The sequence below is a fragment of the Gadus macrocephalus genome, chromosome 17, assembly GCF_031168955.1.
Source record: "Gadus macrocephalus chromosome 17, ASM3116895v1".
NCBI lineage: Eukaryota > Metazoa > Chordata > Actinopteri > Gadiformes > Gadidae > Gadus > Gadus macrocephalus.
In genome coordinates, this window is record NC_082398.1 from 11,331,291 (window position 1) to 11,351,706 (window position 20,416).

The following is a 20,416-nucleotide window of genomic DNA, read 5'->3' on the forward strand; positions in this document are numbered from 1 at the left end:
TGAGCAGTTTGGGAGGGTGAAATGGACATGCAGAAGCAGTGTTTTGGAGCCCATCCAAACACATGGGACTTCCTGTGGCATCTGCTCTAGAAATAACCCTGAAGCAAGCCCGTTCTCACCCTCAGGTTTCAACTGGTGTGTACATCAGCCGCAGGCACGCAAACAGGAAGTGAGGTCAGACTATGCGGGGAAGGTTGAGAGGCTGGTTTCCACTGCGCCCCCACCAGAGGATTGACACAGCCCCCACAAACACACAAATGTATATCTCCTTTATATCTTTAATGACAACGACATGAAATATATTGCACTCGTTTTTAAAGCGATAACAAATATGTGTGATGCTGATATATGATGAGTTGAAGAAATATAGAGGAAACAGATAAGCCCACTTCCATATTCTATGTACAATACATATTTGATTTGAGACAAAAGTTATGACAATTTTAAAAGTATCATCTGGCCACAGCCCAAAGAAAGAAAGAAACAGATAACATGGAAAATATTCACCAACAGCAAAAACATTGAGACAGTTGGTGTTAAAAAACGTTTACGCCAACTGTGTAACATTTATCTGGTAGAACTCGAGAACGTGTGAACATATCAAAAGGCAGATCGAAGAACGTTGAAGATCGAACCCAGACACCTTTCTTTCTTTTTTTTTTGACATCCCACCACCCCGACCACTAGATCATCACCTCCTCAACAGACCCCTAGTGTATCGTACATCGTGCAGAAAGCCCGTCTATGTCTCCCTTCTGGTGTCGGCTCACATGTTAGTATTTCCATGTGTCTATGTGTGGCCAGGCGCACGCACACGCAACGCATGCGACAACACATGTGTTGTTGTACACAAACAAAGGCACTACAGGCTCAACTTTGCCTGCCCTGATATGCATAAATATTTGCAAAGGATTCGAAGGAGAGCATCGGGTGTTTTCCCGCTTCTTATTTTCGCCTAGACACATTTCCACACAGAAGAATGAAGAAGTAAGCATAATATAGTTGACACATTAATGTTGTTCGAATGAGTATGGATAATAAAGTTGATAAATTAATGTCGCTAGTATGACTATGGATAATATAGTTTATACATTAATGTTTTTAAAATGACTATGAATAATATAGTTTAGACATTCATGCTGTTAGAATGACTATGGATAATATAGTTCATGCATGATATAGTTTATACGTTTGTGTTAGAATGTCTGCATAATACAGTTAATAGATTAATGTTGTTAGAATGACTAGATAATATAGTTTATACATTAATATTGTTAGAATGACTATGGATAATATAGTTTATACATTGGTTGTCAGCCTCACAAACCGACGGAGCTGAAACCGACTGGTTCACATGTTTGGATTCTTCTTCATGCCGACCGTCTCATATGTGTCCTGAGTGTGAGATGCCAGGCCCTGTGGGGGGGAGACAACATGAGACACATGAGGTCAGTTTCAGTTCTTTATCACATCCACACACACTATTCACAGACACACAGTGTCCCACCGACGCTTTGCACACTTTCGCGCACACCCAAAGACAAGTTTCAGGGTCACAAACGCACACACACACACACACACACACACACACACACACACACACACACACTGAACACACGCACACACACACACTCACAGAAAGCCGAAACTACCTGTCGTTGAAATTGAAAGCAAGCCAAGGTGAACACATGTTGAAGACCTACAAACTAGAAATCTGATCCTTGCTGAGATTTGAACCCAGGTGTTGTTCCATTGCCCCCGTTGAGTTTGCTTACCGTGTATACGCCTTCTTCCGCTGGCTGTTTGGGACGCAAACATAAAAAAGTTTACCACCACATATACAAATGCAGACCCACCAACACATGCCGAACAAACAGTTCTTTAAATTAAAGGGCGGGTAGACGTATGGGAGGTGAGAGGATGAGTTGAATTTCTGGTTTTCATGCTCAGAGGATGTGTGGTAGTGGGAAAGATAAGGGTGATGGTGATTTATTTCAGTGTGTGCTTTCATTGTACGTGTGTGTGTTCATTGTTTGTGTGAATGTGTTCATTGTGTGTGTGTGTGTGTGTGTGTGTGTGTGTGTGTGTGTGTGTGTGTGTGTGTGTGTGTGTGTGTGTGTGTGTGTTCCTTGTTTGTGTGAGTGGTTTCATTGTGTGTGTTCATTGTGTGTGTTCATTGTGGGTGTGTTCATTGTGTGCGTGTTTGTGTACCTTCTTCCCCTTTATTGGAGGAGTTTGAGCATTCGAACGACTCATCTGTTGACGCTGGTTGAGGAGTGAGAGAAAAAAAAATTATTGGTGATAGAAGCGCGTGTGTGGACCTTGTTAAGCTTTCCTTTTTCCATTCCGAAAGACGTCACCTCGCAAAATTATCAGACATAATTGTATTTTATTTTTCATGCAGAAGGGTCAAGTTAAAAGCCCCCCCCCCCCTCCTTTCTTTTCCTCAACAATAAAGACAAGAATTAAAAAACAATATAAAAGAAAGCTTAACAGAAGCACATTAAACTACTCACCCTGATTCTGAAATAGAGCACGGTCAGGATGATCCCGTAGAAGAACAGGATGCCGTCCAGAAGGTAGCACACCTCAGGCTCCGTCAGCGCCGCTGCACAGAGGAAGTCATTGAGCGGTGTGAGTGTAATACTGGCCTCTATTGGGCTAACGGGGGTACTATACACTAAGTATTATTCGAAGTAGCAATTGATAAAAAAAAAGGGAGCCGAACTGTCTGAGGTAAGGGTAGCCTAGATGTTTCTAACGGTTGGGTAAAGTTTACTGCAATTCTACGGCGTCAAATCTTACCAAATAATAATTTAAAATATTATTTAAATGTAGGCTAGAAATATGATTACGAGTTTCAATTTCTACAATAAAGCAATACAATTAAGAGAAGCAATTTGTTATGACTAATCCATAGGCCAACACACAACAATTTGACAGTTAAACTAAACTGAAACATTGGTCAAGGCTCTTGATCACGGGTTCATTTAAATGCTTGTTTTTATTCTAGTAAAAACAGTGCTGTACATTTATCTTTTGGTTAAATAAAATTTCCCAAAAAAATTATATTAAGCAAATAAACTATTATTAATTATTCTGATGTTGTATAATGTTACTAATGTCCAGTCGTGAGTGACATTCTCAGAAACACGAAAAACAAACCTGATATATTAAATCACAGGACCCGTATTACTGTTTGGTATAGTGTATAGACTATACCAAACATTTATGGAAAATAACTAATATTAATGAAGAGATGCAATAAATTTGACTTGATACCCTTATATTTTGCACTTCATCATACATAATCCCTTTCACAATCCTAACCTGAGTTTTTTCATATTCAATTTGTGCGTGTGCGTGTGCGTGTGCGCGTGCTGTTTTGTAGTGAGCTTTGACACAAGAAGAGCTTTTGTCCTTTGTAATAGAATCCGGACTCAAAGGCTTTACTTGGTCTTAATTGGTGGTGTGAAAAAGGGTTCACATCTGCATCTCTATTAGTGTCTGTGAGTGTTTAAGACAAGAGAGCAGCAATGGCTGCTGCAGAGTTTCCCGCTGTGGTAGAGACAGACCACAGAGGATAGAAGACGAGAAGAGGAAGAAAAATAGAGAAGGGCATTGGGGAGGTGGTGGGGGTGGAGGAGCAGAGAAGGGGAAGAGAGACACTTTGACCTGCGACTGCATTGCTTTTAAAGTGTCTCCGAAACAAACATGAGATTTAGTTTCAACATATATTTGGCTTTCCAAACAGCAAATGGACCATGCAAACGATACACTCAGATTCTATCTATCTTAAGTTGGTCATAAGGTGAGTTGGTCATAGGATGTTATAATAAAGCCCTTTTTTAACCCATAAAGAGCCTTCTATTTCACGACGACGTTTCAAAAAGGCCACTCCCTAGTGCAGCCTTCCTGCATTTCATTTTGCAATCATCTTCTTTGTGTGCTAACTTACATGTGTAATCATTGGGCGGTCTTCTCCAAAGTGGGCCTGAGTGTGGAACTCTTTGTTCTGTTTTCCTCCCCAAGCCAGCGTTAGGAAAGCAGCTAGGTGAATGAGGTTCATAGATTTTTTGGCATGGGCGGGGCCGTGGGAACTAAAACAGTTAAGGTATGATTAGACTAAATCGAGCCAGAGGGAGAAAACTAGTTTGACAACGTATTTCCAGTGTGCTGCTCGTCCCATTAAAGGCTTTTCTAATGGGTAAACAGAAACATGATATCAGATATTTGGTCGAAAGTGAAGACAGACACTTGTCTTGAACAAGTTGCCGTGACAACCTTTCAACAACATCCAGCTGTTGACACGAGGGTAAACACTACTTTTCTGAAATGTTGGCACAGATTGTGGAAGAGGTGAAGAGTAGGACTGTGAGAACAAAAGCGTTCACTTAATTCATGATGACTTAAGAAAAGTCACTGTAAACAAACTGAGGTATTGCGTCTGTGGGGTGAAGATCCAAAAGGCACACCTATTCAACAACGGTCAATAGGTGTGCTTATTCACTGCTAATTCTCTAAAAAAACAGTCCAAGGGGTGCTAAGAAAAAAATAAGCCTAAAGCAGGAATGAAGAGTTCAATCAAGTTTGATATATTTGTGTGCACGTGTCCGGTAGAGTAGAAAGTCCTCCTTACTTCCCAATCGTCATTCTTGGGAACGCTTCAAAAGTGCCCAACACCAACTAGCGTGATCAGATCCAATAACACAAGTTCTACCAGTCTGTCCTGCAAGGTCTTCCCAGCCTCCATTACAGCAGACGGGTGGTAAAGGTTGGGTTCAGGGTTAGCCCTCGCACAAGCAAAGCAGGAAGGGTAGTTGCAGTTCTGTTAATACGGAACCAGATATCCATCGTGCACATAACTCCAAGACTAGTTTAATATTTGTCTATGCATTCTTTAGAGGTTTTTAATGGGTGCAACTTTTTTTTAGGATAGATTTGAACACGTTTAAGTGTAAGATTTGGGTGATTGAGTGAAGTAAGACAAGTGTCGTAACACTTTATAATAAGGTGCCATAGCAAACTAGTCAGTACCTAACCCTTTGTTAATATTTGTTAATTGTTACTAAAATATCTATTTGGCACAAGTGAATCGTTTTTTTTTTTTCACTGGGCAGTGTCGCTGGTTAGGGTTAGGGTCATGCATTAGGGTTAGGAACGTGTGTTATGGTTAGGGTTAGGGCTGTGTGTTAGGGTTAGGGTCGTGGGTTAAGGTTGGGGTTATGCAAACAACTAATATTTAATTAATGATGAAAAAGCGATAACTTGTGCCAAATAGATATTTTAGTAACAATTAACAAATATTAACAAAGGGTTAGGCAATGACTAGTTTGCTATTTATTATGGCAACCTTATTATAAAGTGTTACCCAAGTGTCAACTGGAGAACAAAAACCTGTGTCAGCTGCTGCATGCTAGGTGGGAGGTGCCAACTATTAGGCAACACAGGCCTGATATCGGGGCCTGACGTCAGACCAACAGGAGCCCAGTCATGTTCCTTGTAGGTTTAGAAGTGTAGCGATCATTCAATCATGTTGCCCATCTCCCCTCAAGTTTTGATGGCCTTCAAGTGTGAAGGCTCCCCGTGCTCTCCTTTAGAAATATAGAACTGAATATTTGACTTTGTTTTTAATTAATATTTTTAATTGCTTGTTTTTGCGTTGTTTTACTAAATTTGTAGACCACTCAATACTTGATAACAAAACTTGAAATGTGCGTCACAAGACATTTTACACAACATAATCCATTACAACCTCCTGGTCCTGTCACCCATCAAGCTTTACTTAGCCAGAAATGATCAATTAAGATATTTTTATTAAATCTGCCCCTATAGCTATATGCCTATAAGGTTATTTTTGGTACAGTAAAAATTAAAAATGGAATAAATTAAAGTGAATCATAGGCCCCATTAAAATAGATTTGATGTGGCTATGATGATTTCAATGTTTATGAACTACTTTCGGTCCTTTTTCTAATCTTTCTTATTATACCATTTCCGGTTTAAACAAATAAACCATTTATAAATCCCACTCAAAAGTTGATGAATACTAAGTCTCAAATATAATCAGATATTCGGCAATATATCAGCCACCCAATCTTATATCAGATAGTCAGAAACCTACAAGTGTATCAGAAACGTATCAGATACTCACCAACACTGCAGAAATGCATCCAGAGCACTAAGGCTGAGAGAGTCGGCCGACTGCCCGCCATCATTACGACCAAGAGCGTAAACTTTAATGTATCTTCTCATGCAAATCAACGGACTGCCTTAACCAGACTGGGCAAGGACGAGCCTGAAATGAAACAAAGCCTTTTTCGTACTTTTGAATTCTAGAGAATATGTGCCGCTTTTGTCTTCTCTTAAAAACCCCAAGGGGAAGTTGTGGTCTCCAGCTCTATGTCCATTCCGCTAAGATCGCGTCAGACCACTCCCCTACCCTGATCGGCACACCAGAAGAAGGGCATCCTTTTATCTCTATGAAGCACTCAGCTTGCCCTGCTCTCAGCCGTCCCCTATATACTGTATACACACATCTATACATCGGCTTGTGACCATGTGGATCATCCTGGTGGCTTAACATTCACCACGTAAAAAAACAAAGAAAATGATTTACAATGAATAGGTCATAAAATATTTATTAGGGTTTATTTAGGCGTTGTACATTGATTGATTAAGAGCCGGAGTCTCCATCTCCCTACTTTGAAAGGTGGATCGGGACAAACCTACAGCCGAGCGTGAGATGAGAGAGAGAGAGAGAGAGAAAGAGATAGAGAGTGGGTGCGGCTGAAATCGGGAGCTCTTCAACATAAAGGAAGTCGTTGTCTGGGTTTCAGGCCGCCTCAACGGTCCACCTCTCCGAACACGATGTCTTGTGTACCTGGGGAACACAGAGAACAAGATACGCCGTGGTTTAGCGAGGCCTCACCACAGGCAGAGCAGCTAGCGAGCCCCCAGGCACTCAGCCTGTCGAGGTTTGGTGCGGAAGTCTCACCGATAATGGCCACCACGTCGGCCAACATGTGTCCCTTGGCCATCTTGTCGAGGGCAGCCTGGAGGAAGAGAAGGTGAACTCACTTGTTAATGTTGAACAAGCAGACCACTAAACAGTCGGGGCTCACGGAAGTGGTTTGACGAGGAGTTCAGCCAAACAGGCCTAGACTTTAAAACACTGTTTACAATGACGGAACTAGAAAGCCCCACAGACATTCTTGAAAGGTACATTAACAACTGAAAAGTACATTACTAACAGATTTTAATCTATAATCAATTGAATTAATTATTAACTGTACTATGAATTTTTTTTATTAACTTTACAATTACTACGAATCATAATAACTCCCAATAATCCCACCCCCAAAATGTCAGCATTAAAACATAAAAAAAACATGAATAATAAAAACATAAACATAAAAAATTAAAATAAAATATTGATGCATTGTACCCACCAAGTGGGCGAATCCGGGGGCTTTGATCTTGCAACGGTAGGGCCTGCTGGAGCCATCGGAGACGAGATACACACCAAACTCTCCCTGCAGAGGAAGACACACACACACACAGACTTTGTTTTCTACTTCAGTAATACCATGAAAGAAGAAAAAATGAACAAACCGTTTATTTTATTAGTTCTAATAAAATAGATCACATCCCGACGGCAACGCTGTGCTGCAAATCTAAAAGGATAATAAGAAGATGGAGGGAGGTAGGAGGTAGGAGGTAGGAGGTGGGGCGGCGGCGGCGGTTCTCCCACCTTGGGGGCCTCCACGGCGGTGTAGGTGGCCCCGGGGGGCACCTGGTAGCCCTCCGTGTACAGCTTGAAGTGGTGGATCAGAGACTCCATGGACATCTGGGGGGACGGTGGAGGACAAGGCGATATTGTACCCACGGTTGACAGACAGGCATACGTTCTCCCACGCATGAACGGCAAACGGTTTAAGTCGGTTGGGGTGTATGTGACAAGCGTAGGCCCGTCGCGATAAGCAATAAATCAATTAATTGCGCGATAAATTAAAGCGATAATTCTTTGCCGGCTACAATAATTTCCATTCTCACTCACCTCTTTTTTTTTTTAAATCATTGCTTTATTGGCCTAATCTGAGAAGAAATCTATGCCATGAACAGAAATATTATAGGTCTTTATTACACGGGTCTTCTCAATGCCGTGGAACGCTCCGTTCAATTGCATGGATACTAGTCAGGTAACTTTTCAACCCCAGCGTCATCGGTTGCGAAGCAACGTCAACGTCTTTGGCGGACTATTTCTCTGCTGATCAACACTACATATGCTGCTAATGAATAAATTGTAAAAAGACACACCATGTGAAGTTATTTTTTAGTTTTGGCAAGTAGCCGTGTAATAAGCGGGATAATGTATAGAACATCGCCGGCCATTATCGAAAACAAGCCCTTTCAGGGCTTATTTTCCCGATAATGACCGGCGTTCTACACATCTATATATATATTAAATAACAAATAACTAAATAACAAATTTCGGGTTGAAATCGGGCTCGGGCTCATAATTAAAGGGCACAACGAGTAAACCCCCTTGAGTATTTTTTGTTAAAAGAGTCCATTTTATTTATTGTTTTTGGTTGTTTTGTTAATTTATTCTGGATATTTTAAATGTTTTCCAGACGTCCAGTTCCAGTGTTCTTTAAAAATAAAAGTTTATTGATCTTCGAAAGGGTGTACTTGCATTATTATGCCATTATCATTATATTAGTTGAAAAACTGCAATATTATCGCTTATGGCAATCATTTCTGGGGCAATTCATCGCCCAGAAAAATGTGTTATGGTGTCAGGCCGAGACAAGCGTTGTGGTCCTTCACGGGCCGTCCTGTCCCGTGTCTAGTGTGTGACCCCGGCCTCACCTTCATCTCTGATCTCTTGGGCGGTGCCACCTTGGCATCGTCCACCTTGATCTCCCCGGGGGGCATCTTGTTCATGGCCTGGATCATGATCCTCAGGCTCTGTCGCATCTCCTCCACGCGGCACAGGTACCTGACGGACACGGACACGGACACGGACACACACACACACACACACACACGTATGTTGAAGTTAGGGCTGGGCGGTACTCAAAGATATCGATATTAACTAGAGATGTCCCGATACCACTCCCACTTTCCAGTGTTTCCCCCAGTACTGTGTTGTTAAGGCGGCTGCCTTAACAACAATAGGGAAAACATAGAAAACATACTTCCATCAGGTGTAAAAATTAAAGATCAATAATGCATCAGTAATACTGTTACAACAATGGTCGTGCCATAAGGCTTTTTGAATGGAATTGAAACGGAGACCCCCCCCCCCCCCCCCCGGCTCCTTGACCACCTTGACTAAGACATTTTCTGGGGGAAACACTGCTTTCGGTATCGAAACCACAGCTTTGGCTACCTGCCGAATCCGACATAGATCCGAAACTTTGTTCAACCATTGAACAAGTAATACAATGCATGGATGCACCCTTCTCATGATGGCCAATGATCCCACCAAAGGATCTCACTCAAAATGAAGAACTAACCAATACTTCCCCAGTAAACGTTCAACAGCGACAGATGGTTCTGTAAGACTGCCACCCTTCCTTAAAACACTACAAAAAGCAGACGAAGAGGCGAGGGCACTTCGCTAATATCACAGTTAAACATCCTCATACACAACCTGTACTTTCCGCCTGTCACTATATCCGGTATAGAAAAAAGACGACCAAGATAGAAAGATCAGATGATAAGATGGGGGCAGTTCTTCCCCCACGGGGAAAAGACATCAAAGAGGAACAATCTTTTTCACAGAACAAACCCTCGGTACATGAACTACGTCCAGTACAGTGTTAATTTCGTCAACGAAAAAATATGACGAAAAATGTTCGTCAACAACCTTTTTTCTGTGACTAAGACGAGACGTTGACGAGCTAAAAATAGATCTGTGATAATAAAAACGATGACGAAATGTCATTTTGTTTTCGTTGACGAGACGAGACGGGACGAAAATGTTATTGGTGTGCTATTTGGACATTCAAAATGCACGATATTTTCCAATCAGTACACTCCCGTAATGTTCTTATGCAACTGTTCACTCCTCCAGTAAATAGGACGGACCTTAGCTACGACTTGGCAACGGGAGGTATGGTCCACTCAGCTATGAGCTAACGTTATGCATTGTACATGATTCGAAATTCTTCCCAGCTTTTATTCCACAGATACTAGGGTCTATAGCATATAACCGCGTTGTCTGATTACAGTTTAATTCATTTTTCACAATTTACCGGCTCTCGTTTTGAAGAAAATCACCGCGCCATTCGTTTCAATGGGAATCGCCACGGTCTATACTTCAACATAAGGTGGACTTTGAAATTCGTCCCAGCCTTTATACCCAAGATACTATAGGGTTTATAGCATATAACCGCGTTTTCTGATTACAGTTTAATGCATTTTTCACAATTTACCAGCTATCGTTTTGAAGGCTGAACAGACAAGAGTACTAAAGTGTGACGTCACGTTTCGAGAGCAACAGATTTTCGGTTCTACACAAACCAAATTAACAAGGGGAAATCCTATGCCACACGAACCCTTTATAGAAAAGGAACAATCTTTTTGCGAATTGATTTGTGAGTTTGCTTTACCAATGATGTAAGTAATATTGAGAATAGATTGTCTTCATATTAAAAAAATAACTAAACTAAACTAACGTTTACAAACTTTTCCTTTTAATACCCCAGGGGAATACATGAACGCCTCGACATTTTTCGATTGGTAGTGATTTTCACCTCTTGAAATTGATTTATTTTAATTTTGAAAGAAACAACACATGGAAGCAATGGAGAACGCCATCTCTCGTTCGGTTGTTTAGAACTGAAAATCCGGTTGCCAGGACAACGTAACGTTTTCACTTTAGTACCCTATTTGAGTGGAACAACTTAGCAGGTGTCCATATAGCCTATATAGGGTTAGCCTAATTTAACTAGTTTAAAAAGAGAAAACATTTTGACTAAAAGTAATGACTAAAAGTTGACTAAAATGTAAGGACTTTTCGTCGACTAAAACTAGACTAAAACTACAAAGGAAAACAATGACTAAAATGTGACTAAATATACTAAGCATTTTCGTCAAAAGACTAAGACTAAATCTAAAATAGCTGACAAAATTAACACTGGTCCAGTACAACATACAACCAGACAGGCTTAGTGAATAACTAGCACCCACCGGTCGTAGCAGTCCCCCCTGCTGCCGATGGGGACGTCGAACTCCACCTCGTCATACTTGTCGTAGGGCTGGCTCTTCCTCAGGTCCCACTTGATGCCCGAGCCCCTCAGCATCACACCACTGAGGAGACAGAGGAACGGGTCAGGGCCGGTCGAGGGGCAACATCAGGACCACCCAGGCTCCGATACTGGTCGCAGGATTGCATTGCGTGCATAATGTTTTGTAAATTATTGTGGTTTTTAACGTGGCTCGTGGAAAATGTTTAAAAGATGTTTAAAATCTAAAATCGTATTCTATCCTTTTTAGTAAAACGATGACTTGTGAATCATTGCATACACGTTCATTCAGATCCAATGAACTTTATCGCTTCCATGGGAAATTGTTTCATGGAAATTTTCAACAGTCCCCTGACCAAGACAGAAAGATTAAGCAGGGCTACAAAAACGCAGAAATGCTTGTGTACACACAAACACACACACACACACACACACACACACACACGGGACTACCTGAAGCCGTAGTTGAGGGCCTCCTCAGCGGTCACCACGCCGATGTCCACCGTGCGGTTCTTCCAGATGCGATTGTTGGTCAACATCTGGCCAGAGAGGAGGGAACCCCACAACACAAAGTCACCCAACAGGCCTGCTTTAAACTCTCCTCCGCCGATGGCATACAGCAGCGCCCCCTGCTGTCAGAACACCTGCGTGGCCCACGCTAGACCAGATAAATGAGCTCGACACCATTTGAGCTTCAACAGTGAGGCGCTCAGAGAACATGACATTGGCAGAGGGGGAATCATAGAAAAGGAGAGATACTAGGGCCCCGTCCTATCAGAGACGAGTATTTTGTGAAACCGAATAAGTCTTGTTCGTTCGGGCCGACCGTCCAGACAGATCGGGCGGATCCGGTGCCCGGAAACGCACTTTTCTGAAACCAGGTCCCAGGGTGGATTCAAATAAAAACGGAACTTTCGCATTAGGATTCGTGCGGACGCCTGAAACGCAAACGCTGACGCCATCGCCCCAAACCTCTAGCCTTAGTGATTGGCTAGCCTGCGGCGTCTCAGGACGACAACAACAATGATGGCGGACTACATGCTTGTGACGATTCTGCACCAGATAAGGCCCCTTGTTGGTTTGCTCGTGCAATATTTAATTTTGCTCCGCTACCAAAATTAGCTAAAAAGTTACGGACAGACACATACACCAAAACTATATAGATCCACCACGAAGCGCTACCAAGGGGTACTCGAACTGTATGTTTGTAAACAGCGCGTAGGCTTTACGCGCGTGCTCGCCTCTTCTTCATTTTCTTTTTGCTGGAGTTTTGTAGCAGAAGCAGCGCCCCTTAAGGGCCTGGAATGTCTACTACAGCGTTTCTACAGCTCGCTGCGGTTTCGCAATGAATCCGTCTTTACAGAGATATTCCTGAACCGCATCAAAGGAAAACGGATAGTTTTCGCCCGTGTGGACGGGGTCTAGGAGGAGACCCCAAGAGGTCGGAGCCCCCTCACCTCTTCCACCTCGTCGATTCGGATGGAGAAGTTCTTACACCACTCGTAGATGTCGTCCATCAGGCCCAGGGGCATGTCCTGGAGGACAGGAGAACACACACACACACACACACACAAATCAGTCGTTTAGCATATGCTACTATACAAAGCCATTTGTCGAGACGGTGAAGGTAAGGGGTTGCTAGGCATCTTGCCCAAGGAGCAAGGCAGTAGAATGGAGGGGCGGATGGAGAGGAGGCCGTCTCTACCTGGTGTACACCGCCCGGTCTGACGTAGGCCGCGTGCATCCGGGCCCCCGACACACGCTCGTAGAACTCAAACATCTGGAGGGCAGAGCGAGAGAGAGGTCAGGGAGGTCACGGTCTTGGACGGGGTTATGAACAGTGGTCCACGATGAGGGGGGGTTGAACCGGAACGAGAGAGCCAGAGAGCGCAGCGTACCTTCTCCCGCTCCTCGAACAGCCAGAAGAAGGGGGTCATGGCGCCGATGTCCAGGGCGTGCGTGGTGACGGCCATGATGTGGTTCAGGATGCGTGTGAGCTCTCCGAACAGAACTGTGCGCACAAACACACACAAACACATATATAAAGCATTCACAATAATGGTATATACCCCAGGGGAGGCCCCTACAAATGAGAGGATCAAATCGGTAAAGTAAATGTTGGTAACTTTCTGTCAAGTGTTTTTTTTATTTTAACATTTTTCATTTAATGTAGGGCTGCAACAACGAATCGATAAAATCGATTACTAAAAGCGTTGGCAACGAGTTTGGTCATCGATTCGTTGAGTCGCGCGATTAATACGTCACTCGTAGGCTCGGCCCGGTTTACAGCCAGCCGCCGACAGGTTGGTTCACGGTTCATGCACGCCCACAGCGAGCTTTAGTGTGAGCGACCACAGCTTGTATTTTGGTCATATCTTAACACTGGACTGTAGGCCTATATAAAAGTGTTGTACCTCACCGTCTTTGGGTTAAAAAAAAAAACTCCTTCAACTCAGTATCCGTCTAGTCCAGGGGTGTCAAACGTACGGCCCGCGGGCCGGATCAGGCCCGCGAACGGGTTTAATCCGGCCCGCGAGATGATTTTGTGAAGTACAGTATTGTAAAAAAAATAAAAATAATTTAAAAAAAGTTATAATTTTTTTTATAAAAATCCTTCCTATCATTACATGGATTGCATTGACTGCCACTGATTAATTTGTTGTACATTGAACTACTGGACAATTGTGTGTAACTGGAAGTCGCTTTGGAATGTAACGTAAAATGATCTGCTATTTTTCAATGAAGGAAACTGCTGTTCTTAATGTGTCCACTAGAAGTCGCAATAGCAATTATGTTAAAGGTCCCATGACATGCTATTTTATGTATTCTTTAATATAGGTATTAGTGGGCAACTAACACAGTATTCAAAGACGTTCCCTAAATTCAGCCGTGGTGCAGAGTTACAGCCACTCCGAGCCAGTCGCACATTGAGCTTCCCCCAAATGCGCTGTTTCGGTGGGCGTGTCAAGGAGGAGGGTGGGGGTGTGGCCCTGAGCAGCTTGCAGCCACCATGCGCTCTGTTTACAGTGGATGTATCGCAATGGCGAGGCGCACACCCTTTAGCCGTGTTCTGTAAATATTCTAGAACACACGGGAGTCCTGGAGCTCTATATCTAAATATTATCATATAGCCTACACAGATATCTATATCATATAATATATATTATCACGGCCAAAAGCTGTGTGAGCCGATATTATGAATCTCAAACGACCGCGTTGGGTTCTCCGACGTTCCTGGTTCTTCAACGTCCACATCAATGTGAATACACACACTGTAACGCAAGTGTTTCTTGTTGGTTCTTTGACTTGTCTTGTATTTCCACAACGAGACTGTCGTGGGGGTTATCTGAGCCATGGTTGAGAAGGAATTGGGGGAAAGGAACTTTGGTTTGACTCGCTGAAGTAGGCTACATGAACTGCGACATGCCGCCGGTTGCCGCGAGGCACCATCGCCCGGCAGCGGGCAGCGGGCAGCAGGCAGCGCGCGGTTCAGTCGACTTCAGGTTGATGTGAAAGTGGAAGAACCAGAGACGTCGCAGAACCCGACAAAGTCGTTTGTGATTCATAATATCGTCTGGAGGCGCACACAATATGTTATATGATATAGATATCTATGTATTATATGATATTATTTAGATATAGAGCTCCAGGACTGTAACGCAAGTGTTGTACACTTCCTTGTTATTTGGATAACCGTTCTGCTGTTGGTGTGATGGCGCATCACGTCGGACTCTCGTCTCTGGTATTTCTACAACGAGACTCGTATTGGGGGTTATCTCAGCCAAGGTTGAGAATGAATTGGGGGGAAAGAACTTTGGCTTTGACTCCCTCAAGAACATGAACCACGACATGGAGGAGAAAGGGATTGTTGGCGGCGAATGTCTCCCGCTTGAGCCCCGCTGAGGGACCACCGCCGGAGGCGCATAAGCGCTGCCCGGCAAAGATCCCTTTCTCCTCCTTGTCGTGGTTCATGGTCTTGAGGGAGTCAAAGCCAAAGTTCCTTCCCCCCAATTCATTCTCAACCTTGGCTGAGATAACCCCCAATACGAGTCTCGTTGTAGAAATACCAGAGACGAGAGTCCGACGTGATGCGCCATCACACCAACAGCAGAACGGTTATCCAAATAACAAGGAAGTGTACAACACTTGCGTTACAGTCCTGGAGCTCTATATCTAAATAATATCATATAATACATAGCCTAGATATCTATATCATATAACATATTGTGTGCGCCTCCAGACGATATTATGAATCACAAACGACTTTGTCGGGTTCTGCGACGTCTCTGGTTCTTCCACTTTCACATCAACCTGAAGTCGACTGAACCGCGCGCTGCCTGCTGCCGGCTGCCGGGCGATGGTGCCTCGCGGCAACCGGCGGCATGTCGCAGTTCATGTACTTCAGCGAGTCAAACCAAAGTTCCTTTCCCCCAATTCCTTCTCAACCATGGCTCCGATAACCCCCACGACAGTCTCGTTGTGGAAATACAAGACACGTCAAAGAACCGACAAGAAACACTTGCGTTACAGTATGTGTATTCACACACACACATGTGGCGCTCGCACGGTCGAGTCTCATTGGCGGGCCAACGTCTCTGGGCGGGCCAGGCAGAGTAAGGGGAGGAGCTGAGATTCCTCATGACGTCATGAGCACAGATTTCCAAATCAGCGCGCTTGAGCCTCCGTTTTTTCCAAAGGCGAGCAGAACAGCTAGTGCTCGTTTTACACCAAACGCAAGTTTTAGCCACTGGGGGACCATAGGCAGCCTAGGGGAACTCATATTTATGTTAGAAAACCTCATAAATTGAGATTTTCATGTCATGGGACCTTTAAGCAAGCAAACTTTATACCGGGGCTGAGCAGGGAGCAAGTATAAACAGGTAGTGCAGCTAGCCCGGAGCTACCTTGTCGTTCTGCCTTATACTTTCAACATTATGCGCTTTGGCACTCTCATTGCCCCAAAATGTCTCTGTCAAAAAGACGAAAAGTGGACACAGAGTGCAGAATTTTCCAAGAAAAATGGTCATCGTCCTTTTTATTCACGGAAGTAAATGGGAAACCTGTGTTTGGTGTGCTCACAGCATGTTTAATTTTACATAATTATGCCATATTTTTACCGGTCCGGCCCACTTGGGAATAGATTATCCTCCATGTGGCCCCTGAGCTAAAATGAGTTTGACACCCCTGGTCCAACCGAAAACTGTCAGCTGCTGCTGCTGCAGACGGTGTGCAGGCGGGCTCGGAGTTGGCACCGCGTGCATCAACAGTCAATTAGCAGCGGTAGTAATCACACAACCGGACGGTGTAGAAAGTCCCGTCGGTTAAAAATAGTAATCCTGTTTTCAAATCCACACTACAATCGGCAGGATATAGAGCTAGTTAGCTTAAAAAAAGGAGCATACATTGTCAAATGTGATGTGTTCAGGTCGGCTCAGTAATATGATTAATGTGTTTAAAAAAAAATGATTTTTGGCGAAAACTTGTTTTCCCAGCAATATAAATAGATAGTAAAGATGGAATTATGACCTGTTTAACGTCCTATCTTGAGCTATGATCATCTTATCAGCAATTAAAGCAATAATACGAGTTCTATTTCAACAAAATAATAAAAAAGTATCAATAGTTGTATCAATCCCAATAAAAATTAACGATCTCCTGTCATCTGAGAGAAATTAAGATGATTTAATTCAGTTTTAACGGTTAGTATTTACCGGTCAAAGATCTTATCGGTTAACCATGGACATCCCTTATATACAGTATATATATATAAATGTATATCATACATTGTATTTTTTTTTATGTTATCCCAGTTATGTTTTTTTTATTTTTTTATCATTTAATATTACTTTTAATAGTTCCGGGACGTTGGAGCAATAACCTGGTGTTTTTACACTTCAGTCTGCACTGTGAATTTGAAGTAATGTTCAGTTTTTGAATAAAGATGCGCCAATTACAAATGTTTCTTTTTTTATCCGATTCATCGATGAATTGAAAAAATAATCTACCGCTTAATCGATTATTAAAATAATCGCTAGTTGCAGCCCTAATTTAATGCACTGATTAATGTACCAATAATGAAATGCAAACAAAATGTTAATTAACCTGTGCAATGCACACACCGTGTAGTGGTACTAACAGTGGAAGGAATGTTTTTGCACAATTGCAAATAATATCTAGCGGTCACACAGATGCAATTCCATGAGGAAATGAAGGGGGGGTGGGGGGTGATGTTCAGGCCAGGGACCCGCCCGTACCTCTGATCCACTGAGCCCGGAGAGGAGCCTGGATGTTCAGCAGCTTCTCCACGGCCAGCGAGTAGGCCTGCTCGTTGCACATCATGGACACGTAGTCCAGACGGTCGAAGTAGGGCAGTGCCTGGACACACAGACACACAGCAGGTCAGACGAGAGCCTCTGCCTTCTCTACTGGCATACATCAATGGAAGAAGGGCTTTCATTTAAAGAATTCTGGTTTAACACAGGATCTTTAAACACTCTGGTAAACATTTTTCCTGTACTATGTATAAATATATATTATTCATGTTATAAAAGTGAATCCTTTTTGATTCATTATACCTTCCTCCGTCATCCGGGACCATCCTGAAGGCTCATCCCGTCTTACCTGCAGGTAGGTCTTGTACTCGATGAGCTTCTCTGTGCCCCGGTGCAGCAGCCCCACGTGGGGGTCGCACTTCTTCACCGACTCCCCGCTGAGCTCCAGGACCAGCCGCAGCACGCCGTGGGCGGCCGGGTGCTGGGGCCCGAAGTTGATGGTCAGGTTGGACACGTCCTTCTCCGCGGGGGCGTCCTTGTCTGGGGTGGAGGGGAGGGGTGGGGCAGGAGGAGGTTTTGGGGTTTGGGTGGGGGTGGAAGAGGTGGAGGTGATTGGGGGGGGTGGTTGGCAGTAGTTTGGGGGAGTGGTGGACATGGTGGTGGACATGGTAGTGGTGGAGGAGGTGGAGGTTATGTTAGAGCAGTGGGTGGTTTGGAGTTGAGTTGTTGGTTGTGAGGCAGAAAAGGAAATTAAATAAGTCATGGTGTACATTTCTTTCAAAATAATACAGATATATATTCAAAATGTCATGTTCCAGATTATTTTATCCAAACTGACATGCAGTGAATTATAAGAAACATCACTACGGACTAAGAAGGGGCAATGGTATCTTAGCCCAAGGATGACCACCACAGATAGAGTGCAGGCAGACATTGGACTAGCAACAACAAAGAGCCACCTAAATTAAACATATAGCTTCATTGACAGTACCGTTCCATGGGGGTGGAGTCCACTTCTCGTTAATGGCAGTAGGGTACATGACCGCTCCTGCAAACTGCTCTGTCCACTCCACATCGGGCTGCCATTGCTTGTGTCTGGAGAAGTGATACAGTATCAGATGTAACATGTGTCTGTCTACATGAGTAAACGTAACCTTGTTTAACTCACGCTTAATGGGTGTTAAGACAGGAAGTGCGCAGCTTGTAAGCAGGTGTCATTTCTTAAAACACAATCATTATACACATCGGGCTGCCATTGCTTGTGTCTGGAGAAGTGATACAGTATCAGATGTAACGTGTGTCTGTCTACATGAGTAAACGTAACCTTGTTTAACTCACGCTTAATGGGTGTTAAGACAGGAAGTGCGCAGCTTGTAAGCAGGTGTCATTTCTTAAAACACAATCATTATAATTCCACAAATAAGCAGAAGCCGTTTGATTGTTATGACTGGGATTTGGATACACAGTGAGTCAGCCTACAGAGGACAAATCTATCTGGACCTGGCCAACTTAACGTCGGTTGATCACCATCAAATCATTGCATTCCGATAACCTGAGAAGTTGATTTGATTCTATCTAAAACAGGGTCAAATACGTAACACTTTGACCTCAAGCCAACCTGGTCTGAATGGTAAACACCTAATTCATTACAAGACATTAATCCACCTCGCAGCATATTATTTAAGTCAGAGATCTCAGCAGACCATTCGGTCAAGCCATGTATTAATATGCATTAGAAAATCATAAAGATCATAATCGGATCCAATAAAATGACGTTGTATGTAGTTACATATGTGATCGCTATAAGCTAACGTTAGCCTCTGGCTGCATTGTTCACTGAAACAACTCTTAATAAAAAGCACAACAGTCATCTCCAAATGTCTGCTGTCTCACCTGTGTTGCAGGACGGTGCAGCCAGGGCTGACCAGATTATTATTTAAGATGTATTTAGTTGAAGGACGTCCTAGTTTGGACAGCGACCTCAACATTGTAGCCGCCATGTTGGCTATCAGGCTGTCTTCTTCTTCTGCGGTTGAAGAGGTCGAATAGGCGTGAGATGCGTCTCTGCCCCACAGCGGCCAGAAAGAGTACTGCATTCCTATGTTTTTTATATTGTTGGTCAAATTCATTCTTAATTTCTCATTTAATGAGAAATTGGCAAACAAATGATTTACATAATCAATGATATTCTCAAGCAGAACTTTTACCTCTCTTTCTTATATCATGATTCTAATCTGGTTAATCACTGAAAGAGTAAGTGTTTTTTACCCAAAGTAATATTTGATGATATACTAACTTCATATTTGTAAAATGGAGAAATGGCTGGGGCGGAGGTAAACGTAATTGGTTTCCAATTCCTTTTATGAGGTATTTCAACCTCTTCGTTCTCGTATAATGCAGCTTCACCGGGGAAGGCGCTGGGGCGTCTTCTCTTCTTGGGGTAGTCGGTTACCTCACCACCTCCACGCTGTAGTTTTACCCCTCGCACTTTCCAATTGATGTTGTATTTCTATGGTTAGCTATGCTGCTATGAATAATATTATCATATAATTCCAAAAAACAGATTCCAACAAACTATGCACCTGTATAAGACTGCATAGATAGAATTTACCTGTTAATCGTATTAATGTTGATTATAATTTAACAATAACATTTCATCTTATTTAAACGTTTCCAAACACAGAAGCAAGGTCAAAGCTCACCAGCTTTTACATGTTGTGACTCAGCTTTGAGCTTTCGCAAGAGAATATAAAACGTGAATTGATTCACTTTATAAATAACATAACAACAAAGTTTCCCCCTCTGATATCATCTAGGCCTATTGAATCGCTACACATTGCAATAACAATACAGATATCCCCCCCCCCCCCAAAAAAAATACACCAC

At 43.1% G+C, this 20,416-nt stretch overlaps 2 protein-coding genes across 3 annotated transcripts; both read right to left on the reverse strand.

Moving 5' to 3' along the window:
* Window positions 1-260: 260 nt before the first annotated feature.
* fcer1g (Fc epsilon receptor IgFc epsilon receptor Ig) lies at window positions 261-6,403 on the reverse strand. 2 transcript variants are annotated; one of them, XM_060076892.1, is made up of 5 exons: window positions 6,155-6,401; window positions 2,517-2,608; window positions 2,212-2,265; window positions 1,776-1,799; window positions 261-1,416 (listed from the first exon to the last, which is right to left on the reverse strand). In XM_060076892.1, exons 1-5 carry the CDS (start codon window positions 6,216-6,218, stop codon window positions 1,351-1,353), a joined length of 300 nt encoding a protein of 99 aa, XP_059932875.1. In that variant the 5' UTR covers window positions 6,219-6,401; the 3' UTR covers window positions 261-1,350. The 2 variants fall into 2 exon arrangements, with proteins under 2 accessions (XP_059932875.1, XP_059932876.1); XM_060076893.1 differs by lacking the exon at window positions 1,776-1,799 and having other exon boundaries at window positions 6,155-6,403.
* A 225-nt stretch (window positions 6,404-6,628) lies between these two features.
* Window positions 6,629-19,581, reverse strand: ndufs2 (NADH:ubiquinone oxidoreductase core subunit S2). The gene is made up of 14 exons (XM_060076888.1): window positions 19,424-19,581; window positions 18,522-18,625; window positions 17,880-18,070; window positions 17,513-17,633; window positions 13,157-13,269; window positions 12,964-13,038; window positions 12,716-12,793; window positions 11,712-11,797; window positions 11,203-11,322; window positions 8,875-9,004; window positions 7,754-7,849; window positions 7,452-7,535; window positions 6,998-7,055; window positions 6,629-6,883 (listed from the first exon to the last, which is right to left on the reverse strand). Exons 1-14 carry the CDS (start codon window positions 19,528-19,530, stop codon window positions 6,846-6,848), a joined length of 1,401 nt encoding a protein of 466 aa, XP_059932871.1. The 5' UTR covers window positions 19,531-19,581; the 3' UTR covers window positions 6,629-6,845.
* Window positions 19,582-20,416: the final 835 nt, after the last annotated feature.

Coding starts and splice junctions, on each gene's coding strand:
- fcer1g (XM_060076892.1), bottom strand. CDS start 6,218: ATGATGGCGGGCAGTCGGCCGACTCTCTCAGCCTTAGTGCTCTGGATG. Junction 2,609..6,154: donor GATGCATTTCTGCAGTGTTG/GTGAGTATCTGA, acceptor TCCTCTGTGCAG/CGGCGCTGACGGAGCCTGAG. Junction 1,417..1,775: donor CGGAAGAAGGCGTATACACG/GTAAGCAAACTC, acceptor TCCCCCCCACAG/GGCCTGGCATCTCACACTCA.
- ndufs2 (XM_060076888.1), bottom strand. CDS start 19,530: ATGGCGGCTACAATGTTGAGGTCGCTGTCCAAACTAGGACGTCCTTCA. Junction 7,850..8,874: donor CCAAGAGATCAGAGATGAAG/GTGAGGCCGGGG, acceptor CCGTCCCCCCAG/ATGTCCATGGAGTCTCTGAT. Junction 6,884..6,997: donor CGACGTGGTGGCCATTATCG/GTGAGACTTCCG, acceptor TGTGTTCCCCAG/GTACACAAGACATCGTGTTC.